We start from the raw sequence: 22359 nt of genomic DNA, 5'->3' as shown, positions 1-22359 counted from the left end.
TAATTTTATTTTTTAGTTTATAGTTTTTATTTATAGTTAATTAAGTGCAACGGGCTTTTTATTTAAAAACTTGACCCTCTTGAACACAAAATGAAGGAAACAATGTTTGTTGGAATTATAACTTGTATTAAACTTTGTTGGTTATTTTGTAAAAATAGCTTTTTATATATATTTTTGTATTAATTTTTGTCTCAAAAACATATTTTGGTAAGTAATTATTTGTTTATAAAATTTAACTTTTAAGAAATTTCAATATGCCTCCACCCTTAAGTATATCACTTATCACTTGACCACCACATAAATGACACCGTGTTGTATGTTCAAAAAAAATAATAAAAACATAATTGGCAGCATCATCCCATATCTTAAAAAAATATCCAACACGGCCGCGTAACCGGAGATTCCAGCGTCGTTGAAAACCTGACTCAAAGAAGCCAAAAGCCAAGTCCACACAGCTAAAATAAATCGTTCCTAGATATGACGCTTCGCGGCAGCACCACACGGTGCACGAAACTGAACGGCAATCCGATAGTCGACCGGGTACACTTTTTAACAGAGGATTGCGTATCTTCCCAAATATTCAATCAACGCCTATAGCCACTCTCAATTTTATACAGGGTAACAAGGAGAAAAATAAAACTCTGTCAAAGTCTCATCAGCTCAAACTCAAAAGATAGCTTTATTATCGGAACACTATAATATTTGTTGTTGACAAAGCCATAGCTCTAATAAACAATATCAAATAAAAAATTTAACTAAAATTTTTTAAAAATACATAAAAAATGTACAGTTAAGTAAAATTGTATTTTTAATTACATATATACAGGGTGTTTCAGAACTATGGGGTCAAACTTCTGGGGGTTGTTCAGTGCAACAGAAGAATCTATTTGAGTATAGGAACCCATGTCCCGAAATGCGTCACTACGCCACTACGGCTCTAAGACGCGTTAAAATTTATAAAAAACATTAATTACCTAAATCGGATCTGCTGCATTTATTTTTACCTTTTGTACATGATACCATAACAACAATTGTTTAAAATCAACGCTTATCAATGTCAATTCTCAATGTCATGTTTAAAAATTTTATAGCTTACAATTTTTAAACATTTATTGCTAATGGAAAACTTTACCAATCAAGAATTGGCGTATATGCATTTGGCATACGGAGCAACAAGCTGCAATGCACGAGCAGCATCGCGGTTGTATCATGAACGTTATCCCGAACGACAGCATCCTGGATACAAAAAGTTTATTGCGGTTCATCGGCGGCTCGCTGAGACAGGCATGTTTAATACCAAGATGCATGATACTGGTGTTGCTCGAACCGTAAGAACGGTCGAATTTGAAGAAGAGGTGCTTCAGCGAGTTGCCGATGAACCATCAAATAGCACACGTGACGTCGCTAAGAATATGAATACGAGTAATGCTTCTGTCTGGCGGGTACTAAACGAACAACTACTCCATCCTTACCACTTCCAGAAAGTTCAAGGTATCACTGCAGCCGATTATCATCCCAGAGTTCAATTTTGTCGATGGCTTTTGGATCACATAATTGCACAACCAAATTTTTTACCGTATGTTTTGTGGACCGATAAAGCCTCTTTCACAAGAGACGGTATTTTTAATAGTAGGAATAGCCATGTTTGGGACGAAGAAAATCCTTATGCAATTTTTCCAAGAAAACACCAGAATCGTTGGTCTGTCAACTTATGTGCAAGCATTGTTGATGATTATTTAATTGGGCCATACCTTCTACCGGAACGGTTAACAGGACCTGTTCTGTTCTTGTCGTCGCCTCAATTTCACTTTATTGATTAGTTTAATACTTAGTTTGATTTAGTTTAGTTCTATAAGTTATATCCTTAAGTGCATTCAAAGTATCGCTTCTTGCTGTTAATATTTTTTTGTTTTACATAATGAATGTTGCGATTTGCCTTATTTCCTCGCCTCTCCCTATAATATTTCCTTACTTGCTATTCTTTACTTTTACTACGAACCTGGTACATACCCAAATAATACGTCACACGCAAGTACCGAAAAGACTGACGCGGGGAATCGAGGTGAAAAATACTCGGTACTAGATCGTCTTACTGTTAATAACCATTTTTACGACCAGTGTTCGCGCGGCCTTTCGCAAAAACCTCCTGTGTTATCCTGATCCTGACTGACCCTTAGGTAAGTCTTTTTACTTTTAATTTAATTCAATCACTTTTATATTTTTCGTGCTAAGTCAGCAGGCTGTGGTGTAAAACCGTCCAAAGGTACATGAACCATCGCAACCTATAAATTTTACAGTCTATAGGGCCTCAATTGATTAGAACCCTTTGCTAATTTTTTGCTTTTAAACAGGACCTATTTATCTGCGTTTCTTGGAGGAAGTTCTCCCAGAACTCCTTGAAAATGTTCCACTAAACGTTAGACAGCAAAGGTGGCTTCAGCATGATGGAGCGCCGGCTCACTTTTTCACAACGCGAGTATTTGGCTCAGCGGTTTGAGCACCGTTGGATTGAGAGGTGGAGCAGTTTCTTGGCCTCCTAGGTCACCCGATTTAACGTCGCTCGATTTTTTCTTGTGGGGACATGTAAAGTGTTTAGTCTATGAAACTCCAGTAGAATCAGAGCTAGACTTAATTGGACGAATAACAGCAGCATTTGAAATCATTCAAAACGAGGATCAAATTTTTAGTGTAGTGCGCCGAAATCATGTGCGGCGTTTAAATCGGTGTATTGAGGTTGGAGGAAGACATTTTGAACAATTGTTGTGAGAATATCATATACAAAAGGTAAAAATAAATGCATCAGTTAATTAATACAATGCGTAGGTAATTAATATTTTTTCTAAATTTAAACGCGTCTTAGCGCCGTAGTGGCGTAGTGACACATTTCCGGACATGGGTTCCTATACTCAAATCCAAGGATCTCCAATTCTCAAGGAATCCAAATGGATTCTACTGTTGCACTGAACAACCCCTAGAAGTTTGATCCCATAGTTCTGAAACACCCTGTATGGTCAGAAATCACAGCGCAAAAAAATAAAACGCTTGTAAAAAACAAAAATTACTAAAACAACAAAACAATTAAATAAATTGGACAATACAAAATAAAATGTAAATGAAAAATGTCAAATATTATTAGTCTAAAGCCTTTTCATAGAATTACTCTAATTATTGAAAACATGGTTAAGTAAATGTGGCTTTACATTCTTTTGATTATTTTTTTAACATGTTCTTTTTCGTGTATTTAAGCGATATGTTTAAGTAGTTTTTTTTACCTTCATATACAAAGGAACCCCCGAAAACCTCAGTGTGAGGGTTGGCAACTTGATTTCATTTTATAAAAATTGTTTATTACAAAAAATTAAAATTTAAAGATAAAAATAGAAATATTTCAGAAGATTTTTTCATAGTTACTTTACAAGAAAATTTTAACATGAATGGTAATATTAGGACTAAAGAATCATTATATTTAAATTAGTCTGTTATTTGAGTATCGCCATAGAAAAAAATTATGTTAAAGAAAAATTGATATCTATTTTATGCAAAAAATGCCGAAAGCAAAATTAACAACATGTTATTTTGGCGCATCGTTATTTTCATTCGTTTAAGAAGATATTGAAGGTTGACCGGAAAAAGAACAAAAACGAGATTTATGGCACAAAATAAGGAAGGGATGCAAAAAAATTGAAATATACGATGTGTTGACTGCTAAGATTCCTTTTGGACGACCAAAATCACAATTCGAGGATCTGAGGAAAATACAAAATACAAAATGGAAAATACAAAATGATTAAAACTTTACCATCTTACGAAACCAGTGAACTTTTATTTGCTGCTGAAATGGGACTTTTCAGTTTTGATTCTGGCAGATCTTCTCGTACCAAATTTATTATTATAATTCTGAGTCGTCAACAAATTAAAGCCACCACAAATTTGTCAATATCAACTATTAAGAGACAATACTATAAAAAATAAAACAAATTTGTATCGATCGTATAATTCTATTAGAGATTGTTACTAATTCTAAAGGTATGCTACTCTTCAGAAATCACTTCTAATGAATATTCAGAAGAAGAAGTAAAAGCTTTATTGTTTCAACAAATAACATTATTTTATATGACATAAACAAACTAGGTATACGTATACATTACAATAAATAAAATGAAAGCACAAATTTTGACAAAAAAAGGTTTAATATATATATATATATATATATATATATATATATATATATATATATATATATATATATATATATATATATATATATATATATAAATATATTAAACCTTATTTATATTTAACCTTATTAAATATATAAATATATTATATATATATATATATATATATATATAATAAAATATTAAAAATTAAGTCAAAGCTCAAAATTATCCTCTAAATACTCTGAAAATCTATAGTAAGCCTTCCCAAGCCAGCACCAAGCGCTTTAATTCCCTTACACATTTATTCTTACCTTTAATCTTTTGAATCGAAGAAGGAAGATGGTTAAACAATTTTAAGCTGGAATAAATTTAGGAATTATTTGTTAATGTTGAGTGAGGTATGGCAGTGTTAATATTCTTTGAGACTGAAAAAGTGGCTTGCAAGATTGAAAACTATTTAACCCACACATAAGTCTAACCGCTCGTTTTTGAAGAATAAAAAGCGTTTGAAAAAGAGTTTCGCCACAGGAGCCCCAGAAGCAAATGCCATCTTGTAGATGAGACTCGACTATGTCATAATAAACGTCTCTAACAATCCTGGCACCCAATTCATAAGCTACCACCCTCACAGCATAGCAACCACGAGCAACTTTAATTTTGAATCAATCTTCAGTAACTATTTAATTACAACCATCGCTTGACCATACGGTAACTAGATTATTACATTAAAATTACAATTGCCAACATCTTTAGCGAAACACTTGTCAAGTGTACAATTGACTGTATATTATACTTAAAATTATTATTGCTTACTACCATTTACAGACTTACCTGGTACTTCGCTCCCCGCTTCCGGATGACTTAAACTTTTTACCGCCTTTAATGCAAGCATACTTCAACTAGTAATATTTTAATTTGGGGTCTATGTAGCGTTCGGTTTTCCTCTTTGCCCCTGAGATAGTTGTAGCTTCTCGTTTATAAAATGATACGTATTCTTTATTACAATATCTATTTAATGCTTCAACAAATTCTTCATAGGAATCGAAAACTTCACCAAGTCTTATATCTTTATCCATATCCATATTTTTTAATTAATCAAACCACAAAATACAATACAAATAACATACACATCTCTTGTTACTTCTGCTTTTAAAGAGAATAGAAAAAATTATAGGTTATGTCGGTTTTACCAATTATTTCGGCGGGATTTCAATGTAAAACAGAAACATTCCGCCGAACGGTGAAAGTCTTTAAAAAATAGATCTATTCCACCGCAAACTGTAAATAAAATGATTTTTTCGGCGGACAAATTATTGTAATGGTAATTAAACCGCTGGACGGAACTATTCGCTTATTTATATAACGGAACTATATAACGGACGGAACTATCGCTTATTTTCGCCGGCGGACATATAGCCACACCGTTCATTAAACTATTTAAAGTCGCTCTCGTTTACCAATATTCCTTCCCTTAAGGTAATAAATAAAACATATACCAACAAATACAAATATATGACATAAAAGCTAAAATTGTTCACTCTTCATCAACTAAATAACAGTAATTTTGTAATATTGTATAATTTAATATACAACATTTTGTATAATTGTATGTGTTACAAAAATAAGTGTCGAACCAATAAATCATTAAACTATAATCAAAGTTTTTCACTAGGTAAGGGTCACGAAAGGGGCTTACCAAAAAAGGGAGAAGTCGAAATGTTAGTAGGCGGACCGCCGTGCCAAGGCTTTTCCGGTATGAACAGGTTCAACGCGGGACAGTATTCATTTTTTAAGAATTCCCTTGTAGCCACCTATCTGAGTTTTTGTGAATTTTATAGGTGATGATGCATTTTCGGGTTTTAATTTTAAACTTTTACATTTTCATATTAATTTTTTTAGGCCAAAATATTTTATGTTAGAAAACGTTAGAAACTTCGTCTCCTTCAAACGGGGCATGGTTTTGAAACTCACGATTTCCTGCTTATTAAAAATGGGTTACCAAGTTACATGGGGAATTTTGCAGGCTGGACATTACGGTGTTCCTCAGACTCGGTAAGTCTGTATACAAATGTGCCAAGATAAATGTTATTTCTTACATGTTTTTTTTTTGTTTAGGAGAAGATTGATTATTATGGCAGCAGCTCCTGGTTATAATTTGCCAAAATATCCAGAACCTCAGCATGTTTTTAATAAAAGAGGCACGCAGCTTAGTTTTGTTATTGATAACTGTAAATATAACAATGGTAAGTGACGATAACTTTAAAATTATACTTAGATAATTAAGTAGATATTTAAAATTTCTTATTTATGATATAAAATTTTCTACGTTGCCGAGTTAATTGCAATAGATTATTTGAGTTGGCCGGGAAGTAATTTTAATTTAAAATTCAATGTTACAAAGGGTGGGTATTTTATTAGAGGCTCATACAGGGTGTTCACAAAAAAAAATTAAGTGCAATACAAAAAAAGTCTATTTTTTATTATATTTTTGTATGTACAGAGTATTTTATTTGTTGGGGACAAACACCAACTTTGTTATTTTAAATAGGTTATTCTATATATTATTTTAGTTTTCTAGTATACATTGTTTTTATTTATGTACTTATTTATAAACATATTAATTTTTTAACTGCAATCGATTTTGTATTTGACATTATGCGCTGCTAAAACGAAATAAGTTTAATAACTAATATTAATTCAAATTAATAAGCTAATAAATCGTTTTCATATATTTTTTTTTTCATTTGGGTCTTAAAAGGTATAAGTTAAATATTGACCTTCACATTTTTCCATATTTTACTTAGGTAACCTTTTTTTTTAATGGTACACGATATATATATTTTTATGTTGCCTATTTAGGCTTTCAGTTACCTTTTATTTGAAATATTTATTATATACCTGGTTTCTGAAATAAGCAAACTGATATATACACAAAAAGGTTTATCTTATTATTGTTCTAATTGACATGAAATCTATAGTAGTAAATATATTTGTGCACCTACAGATTCATTGTGCACAATTTATGTATATCCACATATTAGTTATGAAATAATATATTTAAATTTGAGTTATTTAGCAATAAAATAAAGTAAAATATAACAAAGTTATTCATTACAATAACTTATTATTAATTAAATTTTAAAAATGACTAAGGTGAATTTTCAATATTCTCTCCTTGAACAGCCATACGTATTGTATTAAGTAAAATTTATATTTTACCTATAGTACCAGTAAAATAGAAAGCAACCATATTCATTGTTTAGCCTCATTAATTTCTTGTCCAATTTTGTTTTGATTGATTCTTGTTCGATATTCTATTTTTATAAACCTTATCCTTTAAGTTACCACACAGAAAGAAATCCATTGGCGTTAAATCTGAATATTGTGAATCTGTGTTGGAAAACAATAGAAGGCGCTATCCGGTGGAACAATAATTTCCCGGTTAATATGATCAAGAAGTTCACATACTTATTATAGCTTAAATGGCTCTCACCAACAAAAATTGTGGACAATCACTCTGTCGCCTATTTTCCACATTAAAACGTTAACATTCTCAAAACTCCGTTTTTGAATACGTTTACAACGGTGTTTACTCTCAGTTGGGTAGTAATGGGAATTTGTTTAAAATATCTTCATTCCCCTCATCAACATGGCTTTCTCAAAGTACGTTCAACAACAACGAATCTCGTAATTACATCTCAACTAATCGCGAAAACTTTAGACTCCTCTACCCAAGAACGTAATATATGCTGACCTATCTAAAGCCTTTGATAAATTGGATTATGACATTTTGTTAGTTAAACTCGAGTCTTTTGGTTTCTCTAATAATCTCCTTAACCTTTTAAAATCATGGCTTTCAGGACGATCTCAGTTTGTATGTGTAAATAACGTTTTGTCAAGCGACTCTCAACGTCCGGAGTTCCTCAGGGATCGGTCCTTGGTCCTCTATTGTTCGACATCTTTATTGATGATGTGTGTGGGAAGCTTAATTCAATGGTATTATTGTATGCCGATGAGCTCAAGATTCTCCGCCGTATTGACTCTTCTGACGACTGTCTCACCCTTCAAGAAGAATTACATGGTGTAATCCAAACAATCTTAAAATGAACATCGACAAATGTCAAGTACTTTCTTTTACATCAAAAACTAATCCAATTTTCTTTAACTACTCTATCAATTACACAACGCTAACTAGATCCGACTCTTTCCGTGACTTGGGCATAATCTTTGATTCCAACCTAACATTCACTAAGCACAATGTAATAATAATTGATGAAACAACTACAACCCTCGGTTTCATTGCAAGACTTAGTAGCGAGTTTCAAAAAATTGAGACACTTAAAACATTATTCTTTTCATTTGTTAGATTGAAATTAGAGTATGCCTCGGTTGTCTGGTTTCCGGAATAAAATACACACACATTCAACAACTTGAAGGAGTCCAAAGAAGATTTCTAAAGCTTTTGTATTTCAAAACTCATGGTGTTTACCCGCCCCAGAGATTTCCAGAGGATGATTTGCTAAAAGTTTTTGGTCTGCAATCACTATTAACTAGGCGCAGCTATTTTTCGCAAGTATTCTTGTTTAAGCTACTAAACGGCCATGTTGACTGCCCTACTTTTCTAAATAATATTAATTTCCTGGTTCTCCGCTTATCCTCTCGTAATAATAACACCGTTGCCTTACCAAGAGCAAGAACAAATAAATATGTTCCTCGCCAATTCATGTAATGTGCCGAACATATAATACCAATAAAGATACATTTGACATCTTTAACACCTTAATTCCGAAAATTAAAAAACATTTTAATGCAATCTTGCCTGTTCCTACAAACAATTAGCAGTTGTATTCCCATTCTCTCCTTCTCTTTCCTCTTCCTTGTGACAGTTGATTTTTCTTTTTTTGAATTGTGACGTGATATGTCATGTATTATTTTAGGCTAGTTCTTTTGTTTTATTTTTAGTAACTTTCATTATTGTATGTAGGTAATTTTAATTTAATTTTAAGACTTCGTTTTATTGATTTTTAAATTTGGTTTGTTTGTTTGATTTGAATTTTATAGTGAGTATGTTTTTTCCTGCTTTGTAATTGGGTTTTTACCTGTAGGGCTTGTAATCAGTAAATAAATAAATAAATTAACATTGAAGGACTAAATACGCCGGCGGCGATCATACAACAAATACTAGAGGTATTCGAACCACTTTCACCACTTCTTTGTAACACCTACTTGCTGCTTTGACTTCTTTTTCCAGTTTTCTTAATATTTAAGATTTAGTAGTGTCCGTTAAGTTTTTTTCTAAATTTTTTTCATTTAAGTAATCATTCTAGTTGCAGAATATTTTTTTCACTAATTTTGCTCCAAGGCACTTGATCTAAGCTTGATTCATGTTTTCTGTCAAGAATTATATATGCATTTTTTGACATCGTTACCTGGAAGAAGACATTTGTTATTCAATTTTCAATAGATTCACCAACATTTATTAAATACAAAAATATTTTAAACCCTATAAAGCAACATATCGATTCGGAGCCTGCGATATCTCCTCAATGTGGCAATTTTATAGAATAACTAATTGAAGAAATTTGTTGCCAGATAGGACACATAGTAATTTGGTTTAATGTGTCAGGATATTTTATTTTAGGTTATTTGATCGAATATTTTTAAACAAACGATTACTATAATTTAAAAAATAGTAATTTATAAAAAGTTATCACGGAAAATTAAATAACAATAAGATATGTTAGTCGAAATATTCCGTTAGTCGGGGAACAGGGAAAAAAATTAATATGGTACTTGCCAACACGTGTTTCCAATAAGCAGAAATACGTGACGGCAAGTCCATATTTTCTTTGTTTCCCGTTGTAATACGGTGTAATATCGCGTTAACTTTTGTGAGTAATATAAGAAAATATTCCTAAATCGTACATTAATAGTACGACATAGGCATGTGCATGTGCGTTTTGGGTATACTCTCAGCATTACAATTTTTAATGAACCACTATAACAAAACCTAATTTGTAACAAGATTCAAGAAATATTTCTGAAATGATGCTTTTTTTAGTTGTAACATTTGTTGCCGAAGTCTTGAATAATATATTTTGTTACAAATAATGTAAAAATAACTTTGTATTAATTTAACGTCGGAGCAAACATACACGGTTCAAAGTATGAAAATATAACATGGCTGATGCGTAATTGCGTCTATTGACACCAGTTTTTATGTTGCCACATATCACGATTGCAAAATTTGATTGAGTTATGATTAAAGCACCGTTACCCTAATTAAATCTGATAACATTTTTAATGTTCAAAAATCACTAAACATATGAAATTACAGTACAAAAAAAACACGTATCTCTTTGTTTTGCTTCGTGTTATATAATATACTTTGGCCCGTACAAAAGGAAACTTTAATGCCTGTCACGCGTGTCGTAAAGTACTTCCAAACCATATATATTTTACCGTAAATATGTTATTAACTAGAGTAATTATTGATATATTTTAATATATTTTTGGAGAATATTTTAGATTAAGGTAAATATGTATACAGTATCGGACAAAATTGAAGCAACTTTTCCAAAAATTTAATATTAGTATTTTATTAAGACTAAAAGTGTATAATATATTCGCATTCCTTCTTATTTAAGTATGTCTCGTGGTATTAAGTATGGAATAAACCGGGTGTTTCTCAAACCAATATTGCAAAGCAATTTTCTGTCGGAAAAGATGTCAATTCGTTGTTTCAAAAACTATTAAGAAATTTCGAATTCGTGGTAATGTTAAACCTTAAAAAGTAGGCGCCACAGAAAAATCTCTAAAAAACTAGGCCGGCGTATAAAGAGGGTTAGTAAAAGTGATCCTAGGATGTCAGCACTAAAAATTTTGGCCAATCTGGAATATGCTAGTGTGTCCTTAAGAACAATTCAAAGAGGTCTGGTTGAAGCTGGTTTGAAAGCAAGAAATCTTTGCTTTCAAAAAAAAAAATACTTATATACTTTTTGCAACTTTTCACCCTAACTGGACGGCCAAAGAGGGAAAAAAGTGTTGTTGTCCGACGAATCAAAATTTTGCATTTTCGGTAGCGATGGTGTGAGGTGGATACATCGACCAGAAGGCAAAAAACTACTTCCTAAATATGTTAATACAACAGTAAAGCATGAAGGAGGTAATATAATGGTGTGGGTTTGCTTTTCTGCATATGGTATGGGGACATTATATAAAGTCTATTTTTCCGCAAATGGACTAATTCGAGTATCGAAACATCGTCGAAGATGTTATGCTGCTCTATGCAGAATGGGAAATGCCGTTAAAAGTCGTGTTACAACATGACAACGATCCTAAACATGAAAACATCTTGTCGAACTTGCATTGTCTTATTTATTTAATGTAACACGACGTTTCGGTTGGTAAGTATCTCCAACCGTTATCAAGTGTAAACTCGTGATCAGTGTATAACGGTTGGAGATACTTACCAACCAAAACGTCGTGTTACATTAAATAAATAAGACAATGCAAGTTCGACAAGATGTTTTCACTGTACCATTGTCTACCACCTTCAAAAACAGATCCTAAACATACCGCCAAAATTGTAAAGCAATGTTTACGGAAAACAACATTAAAGTTTTGAAGTGGCCACCTCAGGGACCGAATTTTAATCCGATAGAAAATTTGTGGGAAATCGTACACAACGAAATCCGAACAAAAAATATCAGAAATGCGACACAACTACATGAGGTCGAAAAAGCATGGAAGGCAATTGATGATAATGTTATTAATAATTTAATTGATTCAGACGTTGTGCAGCCTTAATTGAAAACAAGGGTTATTGGACTAAACCAAAGGAGGGAAAAAAAGTAAACTCAAAGTCCAAGTCTCATGAATGAGCGTCTATTAAAGGTTACGCGTTTCGCCGCATTAGGACATCATCAGACCTATCGAAATACAAAAACCAAACACTGACTCACACTAACAGTTAGAGTTTGGACTTTGAGTTTACTTTTTTTCCCTCCTTTGGTCATATACTTAAGTCTCTTTGAGAGTAATGGATGATTATTTTGAATTATTGGACTAAATATTAATATTTTATGTTTTATGGTTTTTATTTTAAGAATTTTTGCTCTAATTTTGTAACTATACAAAAGGTATTCCAATTTTATCGCGCTCATACTAAGTTTTTTTAAATGGGTTCATATATTTACATAAAAACTATAATTAATAAACCTTAAATATTGTGTTTGTATTTCTTTTTAAAGATGTTATCTCCGTAAATAATTGTGGCTTCAATTTATTAAAGTTTGCCTTTTTTGAACCAAATAATCAAAAGTTACTTCAATTTCGTCCGATACTGCATATGTTTATTTACCATTTCAGTGATATTTTTAAGGAGCTTAATATTGTTATTTCAAGCAAGTATTAAACATACCTAATGTATTTTACGAGGCACCATTATTTTTGGAGGGCACTACGTTAGTCGTGATTATTTCTCTAACATCTATATTAGTTACGAATTCCGTAAATTAAATAAATCATTTAGTGGAAAATTAAATTTTCTTATGTACTCGTATGTTCATCCGCTCTCAACTAGATAATTTTTTTTTTCGTTTTGGATACATTTGGTGATGTATCACTGGTCATGTACCACATGACACAAATTTTTTTGTCATGTGCCTATTATTTATTGTTTTCTCCTGCAATAAATTGTTTTAATTTAGATTTTTTAGATCGCAAAACCTTAAATTTATTTTGTATTGCATTTCTCATTTTAAAATTGATAAGCTTTTGTTTTTTTTAGGTTGCGATTGGACGGAATCTGCACCATATAGAACGATCTGTGTAAGAGACGCAATGGCAGATTTGCCCGATATTAATAACGGATGGAACAAAATTGAAACTCCATATGACTCGGAACCGGTATCGCATTTTCAACGATTAATTAGAGGCAAGATTCCTATATATTACTTATATATGACAAAAAAAGCACTAAAATGACTAGGAGAAAACTTAAATTACCAATATATTTGAATTATCGTGAATGAATAACAGTAATATTAAATATCTTTTCCTTTTTAGGGATTTAACCATAAGATTCTGCACAAAAAAAACAAATTTCTTTTGCTTCCATCTACCGTTCACTTTCCTCGATATAAATATATTTCTGGATAGTTTAGAAGACTTTTAAATTTGTCAGTACACATTTATGATCACGTATTAATGTACTGTATCAGAGTAGATCTTGATCAAGACGTTTCAGTTTACTTCAGTGGTTTAATTTAGATCAGCACATTACAGACCCCACTTGGATGAGTATTAATGCTCACACTAATAAACTTTTAACCTCTCTCCCAAAACTATTAAATAATACTTCAGAATATTTGTTTAATCACTGCTTAGTTTACAGTATTTTTTGACTTAATTATTAAAGTAAAGGAAAAGTATTTGGAATATTTATTTAAGCCTTTATTTCCAACAGGCAACTTGCCCAATAATAGGAAATTGTTTACATGTTAACTGAAACAAGAATTAAACTAACCGAAACATTAAAAAAATCTAAACGAAAGAAAAATAAAAACTCCAACAACAATATATAAGTCTAATAATATAAAATATCTAAAAATAATATATTAGTTTTAAACACAACCGACCGAAAAAAACCCTAATCGAAGTCACAATAATATACCGGGTGACACAGGAAAAAGGGAACACTTAATAACTATTTTACTCTTTAAGATAACCAAATGAAATTTGGTATATCGATGGAGTTGTTATAAGAATATCTTTTAACGTATTTAGTTGTTTTTCGTCACTTCCAGTTTAGCCAGAAGTGACACTAACCTTCTTATTTTAAATGGGACACTTGATATATTATTACGTAGTTCGATAGAAAATAATATTCTGAGAACACTAATACTGCATTTACTACTTTTTGTTTAATACTTATAGAATTTTTTTCTTTAATTTTAAAATAGGGTGCTTTGAAATTTTTAATTTTTAATCAAGTACTCACGGAAAAGTAGTTTCCATTGCATTTTATGACTTACACTTTTTACACGCTTATTTAAAATGTCCAAACCATTAATTTTGGCACTTATTTTATTTTTTTAAATAGCATATTGGGAACAACCACTTTTGAAATTCCGTTTCTTTTCACATAAAGAAACGCATTTAATTAGTTCAAATAGCATAGCAGAGTTTCATTTCAATACATGACATCTTCTCAAGCGCAATTATTATTTGTTATTTAAATAAGTTTGCCTCAGTTTTTTGAAAGAATTTTAGTGTTTACTAATATTTGAATGTTTACCAATGAAGAAAAAGTTGATATGCTGTACGTTATATTCCCTCGCATACGTACTTTCATTAGATAAGAAGGTGGTCATTTCGAACAGTACATGTAAAAAGTTTTTATCTTAGAATAATTAATAAATATTTTTACCTGTTTGTTTATTAAGACATTGAAAAAAATACTGAGAAGTTTTAATAGTCCTATGGTTGGAACCTTTGGTTTGACACTCAAATTACGAGATAGTCTTACCACTAACCAACGCTTAACTCACTCTCGACACGTGTTTCGCCAACCACGTTAGTATCTTCGGGAAAAGATTAAAACTGCTTTTAAAAAACTGTCTCGTAATTTGTTCTTTTAGTCTCAAACAGTAATATGACGTTTGACGTATGTCGTTGACAAATATGATTTGTTATGTCAGTTGAAAAAAAAATATGCTGGCATGTCATATGAACGAATTTAATTATTAAATTCTTTCATATTTGTGACTTAGTTTTTTTCTTCTTATAGGCTTAATTATCAACCAATTTAAAAAATAATCATATAAAATTATTGGGAAAAAATCTGCTAGAAAAAATTAAAAAAAAGTCTATTTTAAAATTTTAAAAAGTCAAGTAGAGTATAAAAAAAAAGTAGCAAATGCAATATCACTATTCTCAAAATATTATTTTCTATCAAAATACGTAATAATATACCAATTGTCCCCTTAAAAATAAAAAAGTTAGTGTCACTTCCTGTTAAACCGGAAGTGATGGAAAAAAAGAATATATCAGAAGATGCTCTTGTAGCTATTCTATCGATATACTTTAATTTGTTTATCTTGAACAGTAAAAAAGTTATTAAGTATTCCCTTTTTCCTGTGTCACCTGGTACATCGATTATAGCACCAACAATCACATTTATTGGAGAAACATTTATGTCGCATAAATGAGAAAATTTATTGAATATATCGCGCATTACATATAAAGCAGATTTTAACAACATACTGGTAAGAACAAGGTTTGCGGGTATCTAGTATTAAGCCTAGGTATCAGGAAAAAAATACGAGAGATGATAACAGGACTGTCCATTAAACCATATGTTAATCCTTAAAGACATCCTTCTGACTGATTATTATTATCTTAAATTACCTAAATCTATTTCTGATACAGTAATGTGGTTTTTTGTGGGGTTGCAAGATTTACAATTATTCGGTAGAGTCGTAATATTGTATTTGACATTTATAATTTTAAATTTAAAAACATCATAACACCATTAACCCATAAAAAAACTTAACAAAAAAGATTTTTTCTCAGACGCAACGGATGTAATACGAGGTCTGGCTATTAAATAACGAGACTGTTTACGAAAAAGGATTTTATTATAAAAATTATTATACATTCGAATGCTCCCCTTCAATATACTCCCCTCCCCTCGCCACACATCTTTCCATACGTTTTTTTCCATTGATCGAAGCAGTGCCGGAGGGCCTTTAGGAGCTCTGCCGTTTTTTGCTTTACCGCTTCCATCGACTCAAATCGGGTCCCTTTCAAAGCAGATTTTATCTTCGGAAACAAAAAATAGTCGCACGGGGCGAAATCTGGCGAATACGGCGCGTGTTCGAGCACTGGAGTGCGCTTACCGGCCAAATACTGCTTCACAGATAGCGCGTTATGGGCAGGTGCGTTGTCCTGGTGCAAAATCCACGAGTTGTTTTTCCACAACTGGGACCGTTTCTTACGAACTCGTTCTCGCAGTGTTGCTAAAACTGACAAATAGTAAGTCTGGTTGACAGTCTGACCCTCTAGAACCCATTCAGTCATCACGATACCGTTAATGTCGAAATAAACGATCAACATTGCCTTGAATTTTGATTTGGACATCCTTACTTTTTTTATTCTGGGCGATTCAGGCGTCTTCCAATGCATCGATTGCCGCTTGGTTTCAACATCGTATTGAAAAATTTACGTTTCGTCGCAAGTAATAATGTTTTTCATCAGTCCGGGATCTTTTTCTAACCTTTCAAGGAAATCTGAGCAGACCTGTTGACGCAAGAGCTTTTGGTCAGGAGTCAGGTTTTTTGGCACCAACTTCGCACAGACTTTTGTCATGCGTAATTCCCCGTGTAAAATTTTTCTAACCGTTTCTTTATCGGCGTTTACAGCCTCGGCAATTATCCGGGTGCTCATTCGACGATCTGCACGCACAATTTGGTTGATTTTGGTCACTGTTTCCGGAGTTGAAACAGTGACAGGGCGACCTGAGCGCTGGTCATCTTCAGTGCTCTCTCGGCCTTCACTAAAGCGCTTACACCACTCAAAAACACGCGCACGAGAGAGAGAATTTTCCCCATAGGCCTCTTGCAACAATTTATAGCACTCAGAGTTTTTTTCAATTTAACGAGAAATGTAAGATTGATACGTTTGTTACAGTTTATTTTCGTCAGATACATAAAGAATAAGAAAATAAAATGAATCTAAAATGTTAGCGAAGGCATAGCTCGATTATAGAACATTAATAGGCAATTTCTAAGTTATTCTGGTGCTAAAATTAATAAAACAAACAGTTATCATTTCAGTATTAATTCTATTTTTGATATCAATAATTTTCAACCCTCATGATGAAACTCAAATTATTAATCATAACATTAATTTTTTTTTAATTGTTTTGATTTCACTAATGTCAGAAGTCATATCCTAGCCAATAAGATCCCAGCTCATTCTCCTATATCTCTACTAAAACCATTTCTGGCGCGAAAATCTTTGACCTCTAGGAGTCTTGAAGAACAAGCCTTTGAAGAAGGTTGTTTCTTGGTATTTTTGCCGATTTTACTCCAATGAAAAGTTGAAAACTCACCTTTTGGGTATTTTAGTTTGTGGATACTAAATGCCATACTGCAATAGTGCAGGATTATAAGTGGTGTAGTTAAATCCCAACTTTTTCAAGGTTCTTTGTTTAAGTGTCCAGTTTTGTGTTCCCGAGAAAAGGCCAATTCCATTGGTAAGTCCTAATATTTTCATTTGACATCTTGGTTTATGATCTACATATTACACATGTAATTTTATATAAGTAGACGCGAACTTTCAATGCTTATATCTACTTACTATATTGGCGATTCCTCAATCTGGGTATTCTTCCACTTTCAGGCTTTTTTTTTTATCCCCCGGTATGGTCTTTATCCACTATTATAAGAGGTAGAAATCTCCACTCATCTGCTCCAATAACGTCCACAACATCTACATTGACATTCACTGTTAAACCGATCCACCCAGGTCCCCCATCGCAATCATGCAGCCCTTTTGGAGCCAGGTTTGATTAATGTTTGTGACGTATAGTGAACCATGCAGTCAGTAAAACAACCTAACCAGTAAACCAAAGTCCTATCAACATTCATTAGCTTTACTGTAGTATATTAGACTAAATACTAACCTCAAAATTACATTGTTATCACTCTCATTATTAGATTTTACTACCACACCGTTGTTTTGAATAGTTTCATAATAACTAGGTGCATATTAGTTATTTTATTGAAATAGACCGTATAGATCTTGTAAACTGGATAAATAGGCCTATTTCGAAAGTACTCACGCGAACTTTTAGCCCCAAACAACATAATGTGAGATTTTAGTCTGGATATAGACACTATATTTAGGAAGGGCAACATAACTTGTTTTTAAAATAATAAATTTGTTTAATAACTTTTCTTTTAATATAGATTCACTTAAAATTGTCTGTTCTTCCTTGTGAGATTTTCTTTCAGGTTTATAGGTATAGTGCTTTTAATAATTTCCTGCTTTCTTGGTCATCGGGATTTTCTTATCCATCTGGGATAAAACAGGAGGGCTTATATTTTATTGATCTCTTGTTGAATCCACGCCACTCTACCAAAGTGGGTAGTGCTAGTCGGCTTCCCTTTGAGAAGATCCCTTGAGCTGTCTCTATAGTCTATAGTAAGTCTCCCTCCTTCCATTGGTTCCCTTGTACCCACTTTCTAACCCTCACTTCCCATATCTTTACTTTCCTTTTTCCTTCCTGTTATTACCCATCCCTCCATTCAAATTTCATTTAATCCAAGTATAATTAAAGCAATATTAAAGTAATAGATTGTTAATAATTAATTATAATTAGATAATTCTTTATTTTTATTTTTTTTTAAGTGAATCTGGCCCCACGTTGGGCGCCAATTTGAAAATTGCCAAAAAAAAATAAAGAATTATCTAATTATAATTAATTATTAACAATTTGATTATTAACAACTTGTTCTTCAAGACTCCTAGAGGTCAAAGATTTTCGCGCCAGAAATGGTTTTAGTAGGGATATAGGAGAATGAGCTGGGATCTTATTGGCTAGGATATGACTTCTGACATTAGTGAAATCAAAACAATTAAAAAAAAATTAATGTTATGATTAATAATTTGAGTTTCATCATGAGGGTTGAAAATTATTGATATAAAAAATAGAATTAATACTGAAATGATAACTGTTTGTTTTATTAATTTTAGCACCAGAATAACTTAGAAATTGCCTATTAATGTTCTATAATCGAGCTATGCTTTCGCTAACATTTTAGATTCATTTTATTGTCTTATTCTTTATGTATCTGACGAAAATAAACTGTAACACGTTGCTTTTGTTTTTCGTCACACATGGTTTTCGGCACGAGAAAAAACACGTTCGTTTCAAACCGCTACTGCACGAATACTATAATAGTGACGAAAACGTGTTTTGGTACGTGGATAGACAAGATATCTAGATACCCAACGCACTACTCGTTTTTTTCCCCACCTGTCTAGGGCGCCCTCCAGGCACGCAGTCTCGTTATTTAACAGCCAGACCTCGTAGTTGGGGGGTGGTCAAAACCCCTTACAATATATATCAACGATATATCACAAGGCTAAGTACTTAGCAAACCTGCGCTGAACAGACTCAATTTAATCAATGTGGCATGGTAAATTGGATTCTATACGATGCAGCCATATTCCATTTTTTAACCTGACGAAGCACCTGAAAAGCAGTTTCAATCTAGACTCCGCCGTAAAGCTCCGAATTTCTAATTATAAACTCAAGTTTTTTCACGGCTGACATCATAACATTATTAAAATATGATATAAAGGTAAATTCGGAATCGAGGGTGATACCAAGATCAGAACCCTGACTAAGTCTACTCAAAATGGCGTTGTTGATAGAGTAGTTGTAAGTAATAAGAATTTTTGATCTTGAATAACTGATCAGCATTAAGCCCCAGCCTGTTAAAGCACGCCGAGTCTCTAAGAAATTCAGACAATTCTGAAGAAATAAGCAGTAATTAATACTGTCTATTTTAAAGAATAACTAGTTTAGTAGATAGTAGAGAAGATAAGTCATTGTCAAAAACTAGTCTATGGCAGTTGAGTGAGGTAACTAAATCATTGATAAAGAAAATAAATAACAACGAATTCGTCAGTAACATCAAAGGTTCGAACCCTGAGATAAACCCGAGGTAGCATTAAAGAATTTGAATCTATAGCCCTGATACGCCACAAATTGCGATCTACCAAGTAAGTACGAATGAAACAAATTAATTAGCCTGGATCAAAAGCCATAACAATTCAATTTATTCAACAAAATATATTGATCAATTCTGTCAAAACCTTTTTCAAATGTATATATAACGTCAACCTAAGACTGGACATCAATAGATTCACAAATATGGCTGGAAAGGCAAGACAGTAACACAAGCTCTGAAAAAACTATGCTGAACAACGGAAATAAGACCTTTAACTTGAGTTAAATAAAGTCGACAGATTCAATATAATTTCAAATATTTTCGAAAAATTGCAGAGGATTGAGATTGGCCTGTAGTTGGCTACCTGTTCAGAATCCCCCTTTATTAATATGAGTGATATTTTGGCAGCCTTCCATATATCTGGAATCCTGGTTAAGACCCTTTTAAAACACCTGATTTGTCTTGTGTTAACGAGGGATTTGATTTCGATAGCCATCTAGGTTTTAACGGTGTACGCTTCAGTTCTTATGCTCCTTCTAACTAAAATTTAACGCATTGACGACTTTTATTAACAATAGATAGGTGTCGCTACTTTAATAATTTAGAAATTATTTATATTTGTATGTGTTTAATTTTTTTAATTGGTAAGCGTTTTGTTAAATTTTCCATTTTCCGTGTCAAAAATTTGTATATTTGTAGGTCCGATGATGCCGTAGTTGGGCGAAACATGTAATCTTTAACTTAACTTTTATTTATTCTGTGACACTGTAGATTTTGCGTTTCAGTCTATAGTGATTTTTTCGATTTCAGCTTGTTTAATAAAATCCAATTTACAGGTAGTGAAGAAAGTCAACTTGTCAGAGACCACATTTGTAAGGAAATGTCTGTTTTGGTCGAAGCCAGAATTTCTCAAATACCAACGTGTCCAGGTTCAGATTGGAGGGACCTTCCCAATATAGTGGTGCCGTTAAATGACGGTACCAAGTCTAGTCTTTTGCTTTATCCTTATAGGTAAAAAAAATACAAAAAATCATACATAAACGAGGGCTAATGCAGATTTTTTTAGAACAAAAAAACAAAAGTCTTCAGATCCTCCTAGAGGGGTGTGCGTTTGTGCAAAAGGTGGACCTTGCGATCCAACAGACAAGCAAGTAAACACTCTAATACCTTGGTGTTTGCCCCATACGGGAGATAGGCATAATCATTGGTCCGGCTTATATGGCAGACTGGAATGGGAGGGATTTTTCGGCACTACCATTACCAATCCTGAACCTATGGGTAAACAGGGAAGAGGTAAGAATCAGTTATGAAATTGAATATTGTCCTTTTTTAAAATACAGAATATTTTATTCCTCTACAAAGAGTAGAATGATTAGCGCTTTACATTACACCATTATTGTTATCTGTAAAACATGTATTAGGTCGGTTTAATTAGAAAAAATTGAAAATTACGGAGTTGCCAAATTTTGTGTTGCTGAGATACAGAGAAAAATTTAACAATTGCTAGAAATAGTACAGTCAACTTAACTTTTTTTTTTGGTAAAAATAGGATAATAATACGAAATCTTGATACTTTGTCAAAAGTTAGGGTTCCTTATGAAAATCCCCAAAAACGAAAAGTTGCGATACCTTCCCCGGTACTTTTATAGAAAATTTTTTTTTAATCGATTTTTTGAAAAAACCGTAGGTTTTAGGGAAAAATGTCCGAAACATAGAGCCTAGAGTGTTTTTTCCAGGATCTTCTCTGTAAAATCAAATGCGCAGAGAGAGGTAAAATAAAATCAAAGAGAGAGGTCGCTAAAGGCACTTTAAATTACTTTTTCCAAAATTTCGTCCTGAAATAATTTTTTTCACTGTTTCTTACATTTTCAACGTGTAGAACTCAAAAAAGTCTACAAAAATGATGACCTCGAGAGAGGGTTAGAGGTTTACTTTGTTTTGTTTAGTACGTAAGAAACCATAGGCAATACGTGGTGTACCGTTTTTCTAGAATAGTGTCGTTGCTTTGAAAATGTCCTGATGATGGCCTACGACCGAAAGCGCTAGGCAGCAATTTTTAATTTATTATATACGCTGAATACAAGTAATGTGTTTTATTTATTAAGCAAACACAGCGTACAACTGTTACACTCATTTTATTTCACTCAGCGTTCCCGGAGCATGTAATTTACCAAAAAATTGTGTTATTGTGATGAGTCACTTTGATATTCTTATTAGTTTCGGCGATAAATTGGGAAGAAAATAATTATTACCTTTTAAAAAAACAATCATTTTCAAAGGTTTTTTGTTTTTTCCAGATACAGAACTATTTACTTCTAAAAAATTATAATATTAATACAAATAATCGAGAATCTTAAATGGCCCTAAAAAATTGCCAATTTGTTCTACCTTCCACCGAAATCGTAACGCTTACCGTTATCTAAATAGCAATAGGGGTATTACTTTTTATACCT

General features: G+C 32.4%; 2 protein-coding genes across 2 annotated transcripts in view; one reads left to right on the top strand and one right to left on the bottom strand.

The window, feature by feature from the left end:
- Positions 1-14759, bottom strand: part of LOC126744151 (GPALPP motifs-containing protein 1) — a 55868-nt gene extending 41109 nt beyond the window's left edge. Inside the window, exon 1 of the mRNA XM_050451511.1 lies at positions 14593-14759. The gene's annotated coding sequence lies outside the window, so the exon portion shown is untranslated. The remainder of the gene's footprint in view (positions 1-14592) is intronic.
- LOC126744148 (DNA (cytosine-5)-methyltransferase 1-like) overlaps positions 1-22359 on the top strand; it is a 51342-nt gene that overhangs the window by 28590 nt on the left and 393 nt on the right. The window contains 6 exon segments of the mRNA XM_050451505.1: positions 5833-5998; positions 6060-6212; positions 6276-6403; positions 12952-13098; positions 20743-20917; positions 20973-21199. Of these exon segments, the coding sequence (XP_050307462.1) occupies positions 5833-5998; positions 6060-6212; positions 6276-6403; positions 12952-13098; positions 20743-20917; positions 20973-21199 (996 nt within the window).

Source organism: Anthonomus grandis, chromosome 13, assembly GCF_022605725.1.
Source record: "Anthonomus grandis grandis chromosome 13, icAntGran1.3, whole genome shotgun sequence".
Lineage (NCBI taxonomy): Eukaryota > Metazoa > Arthropoda > Insecta > Coleoptera > Curculionidae > Anthonomus > Anthonomus grandis.
Note: the sequence above shows the minus strand (reverse complement) of the source record. Positions and strands in the feature narration are given on the sequence as shown.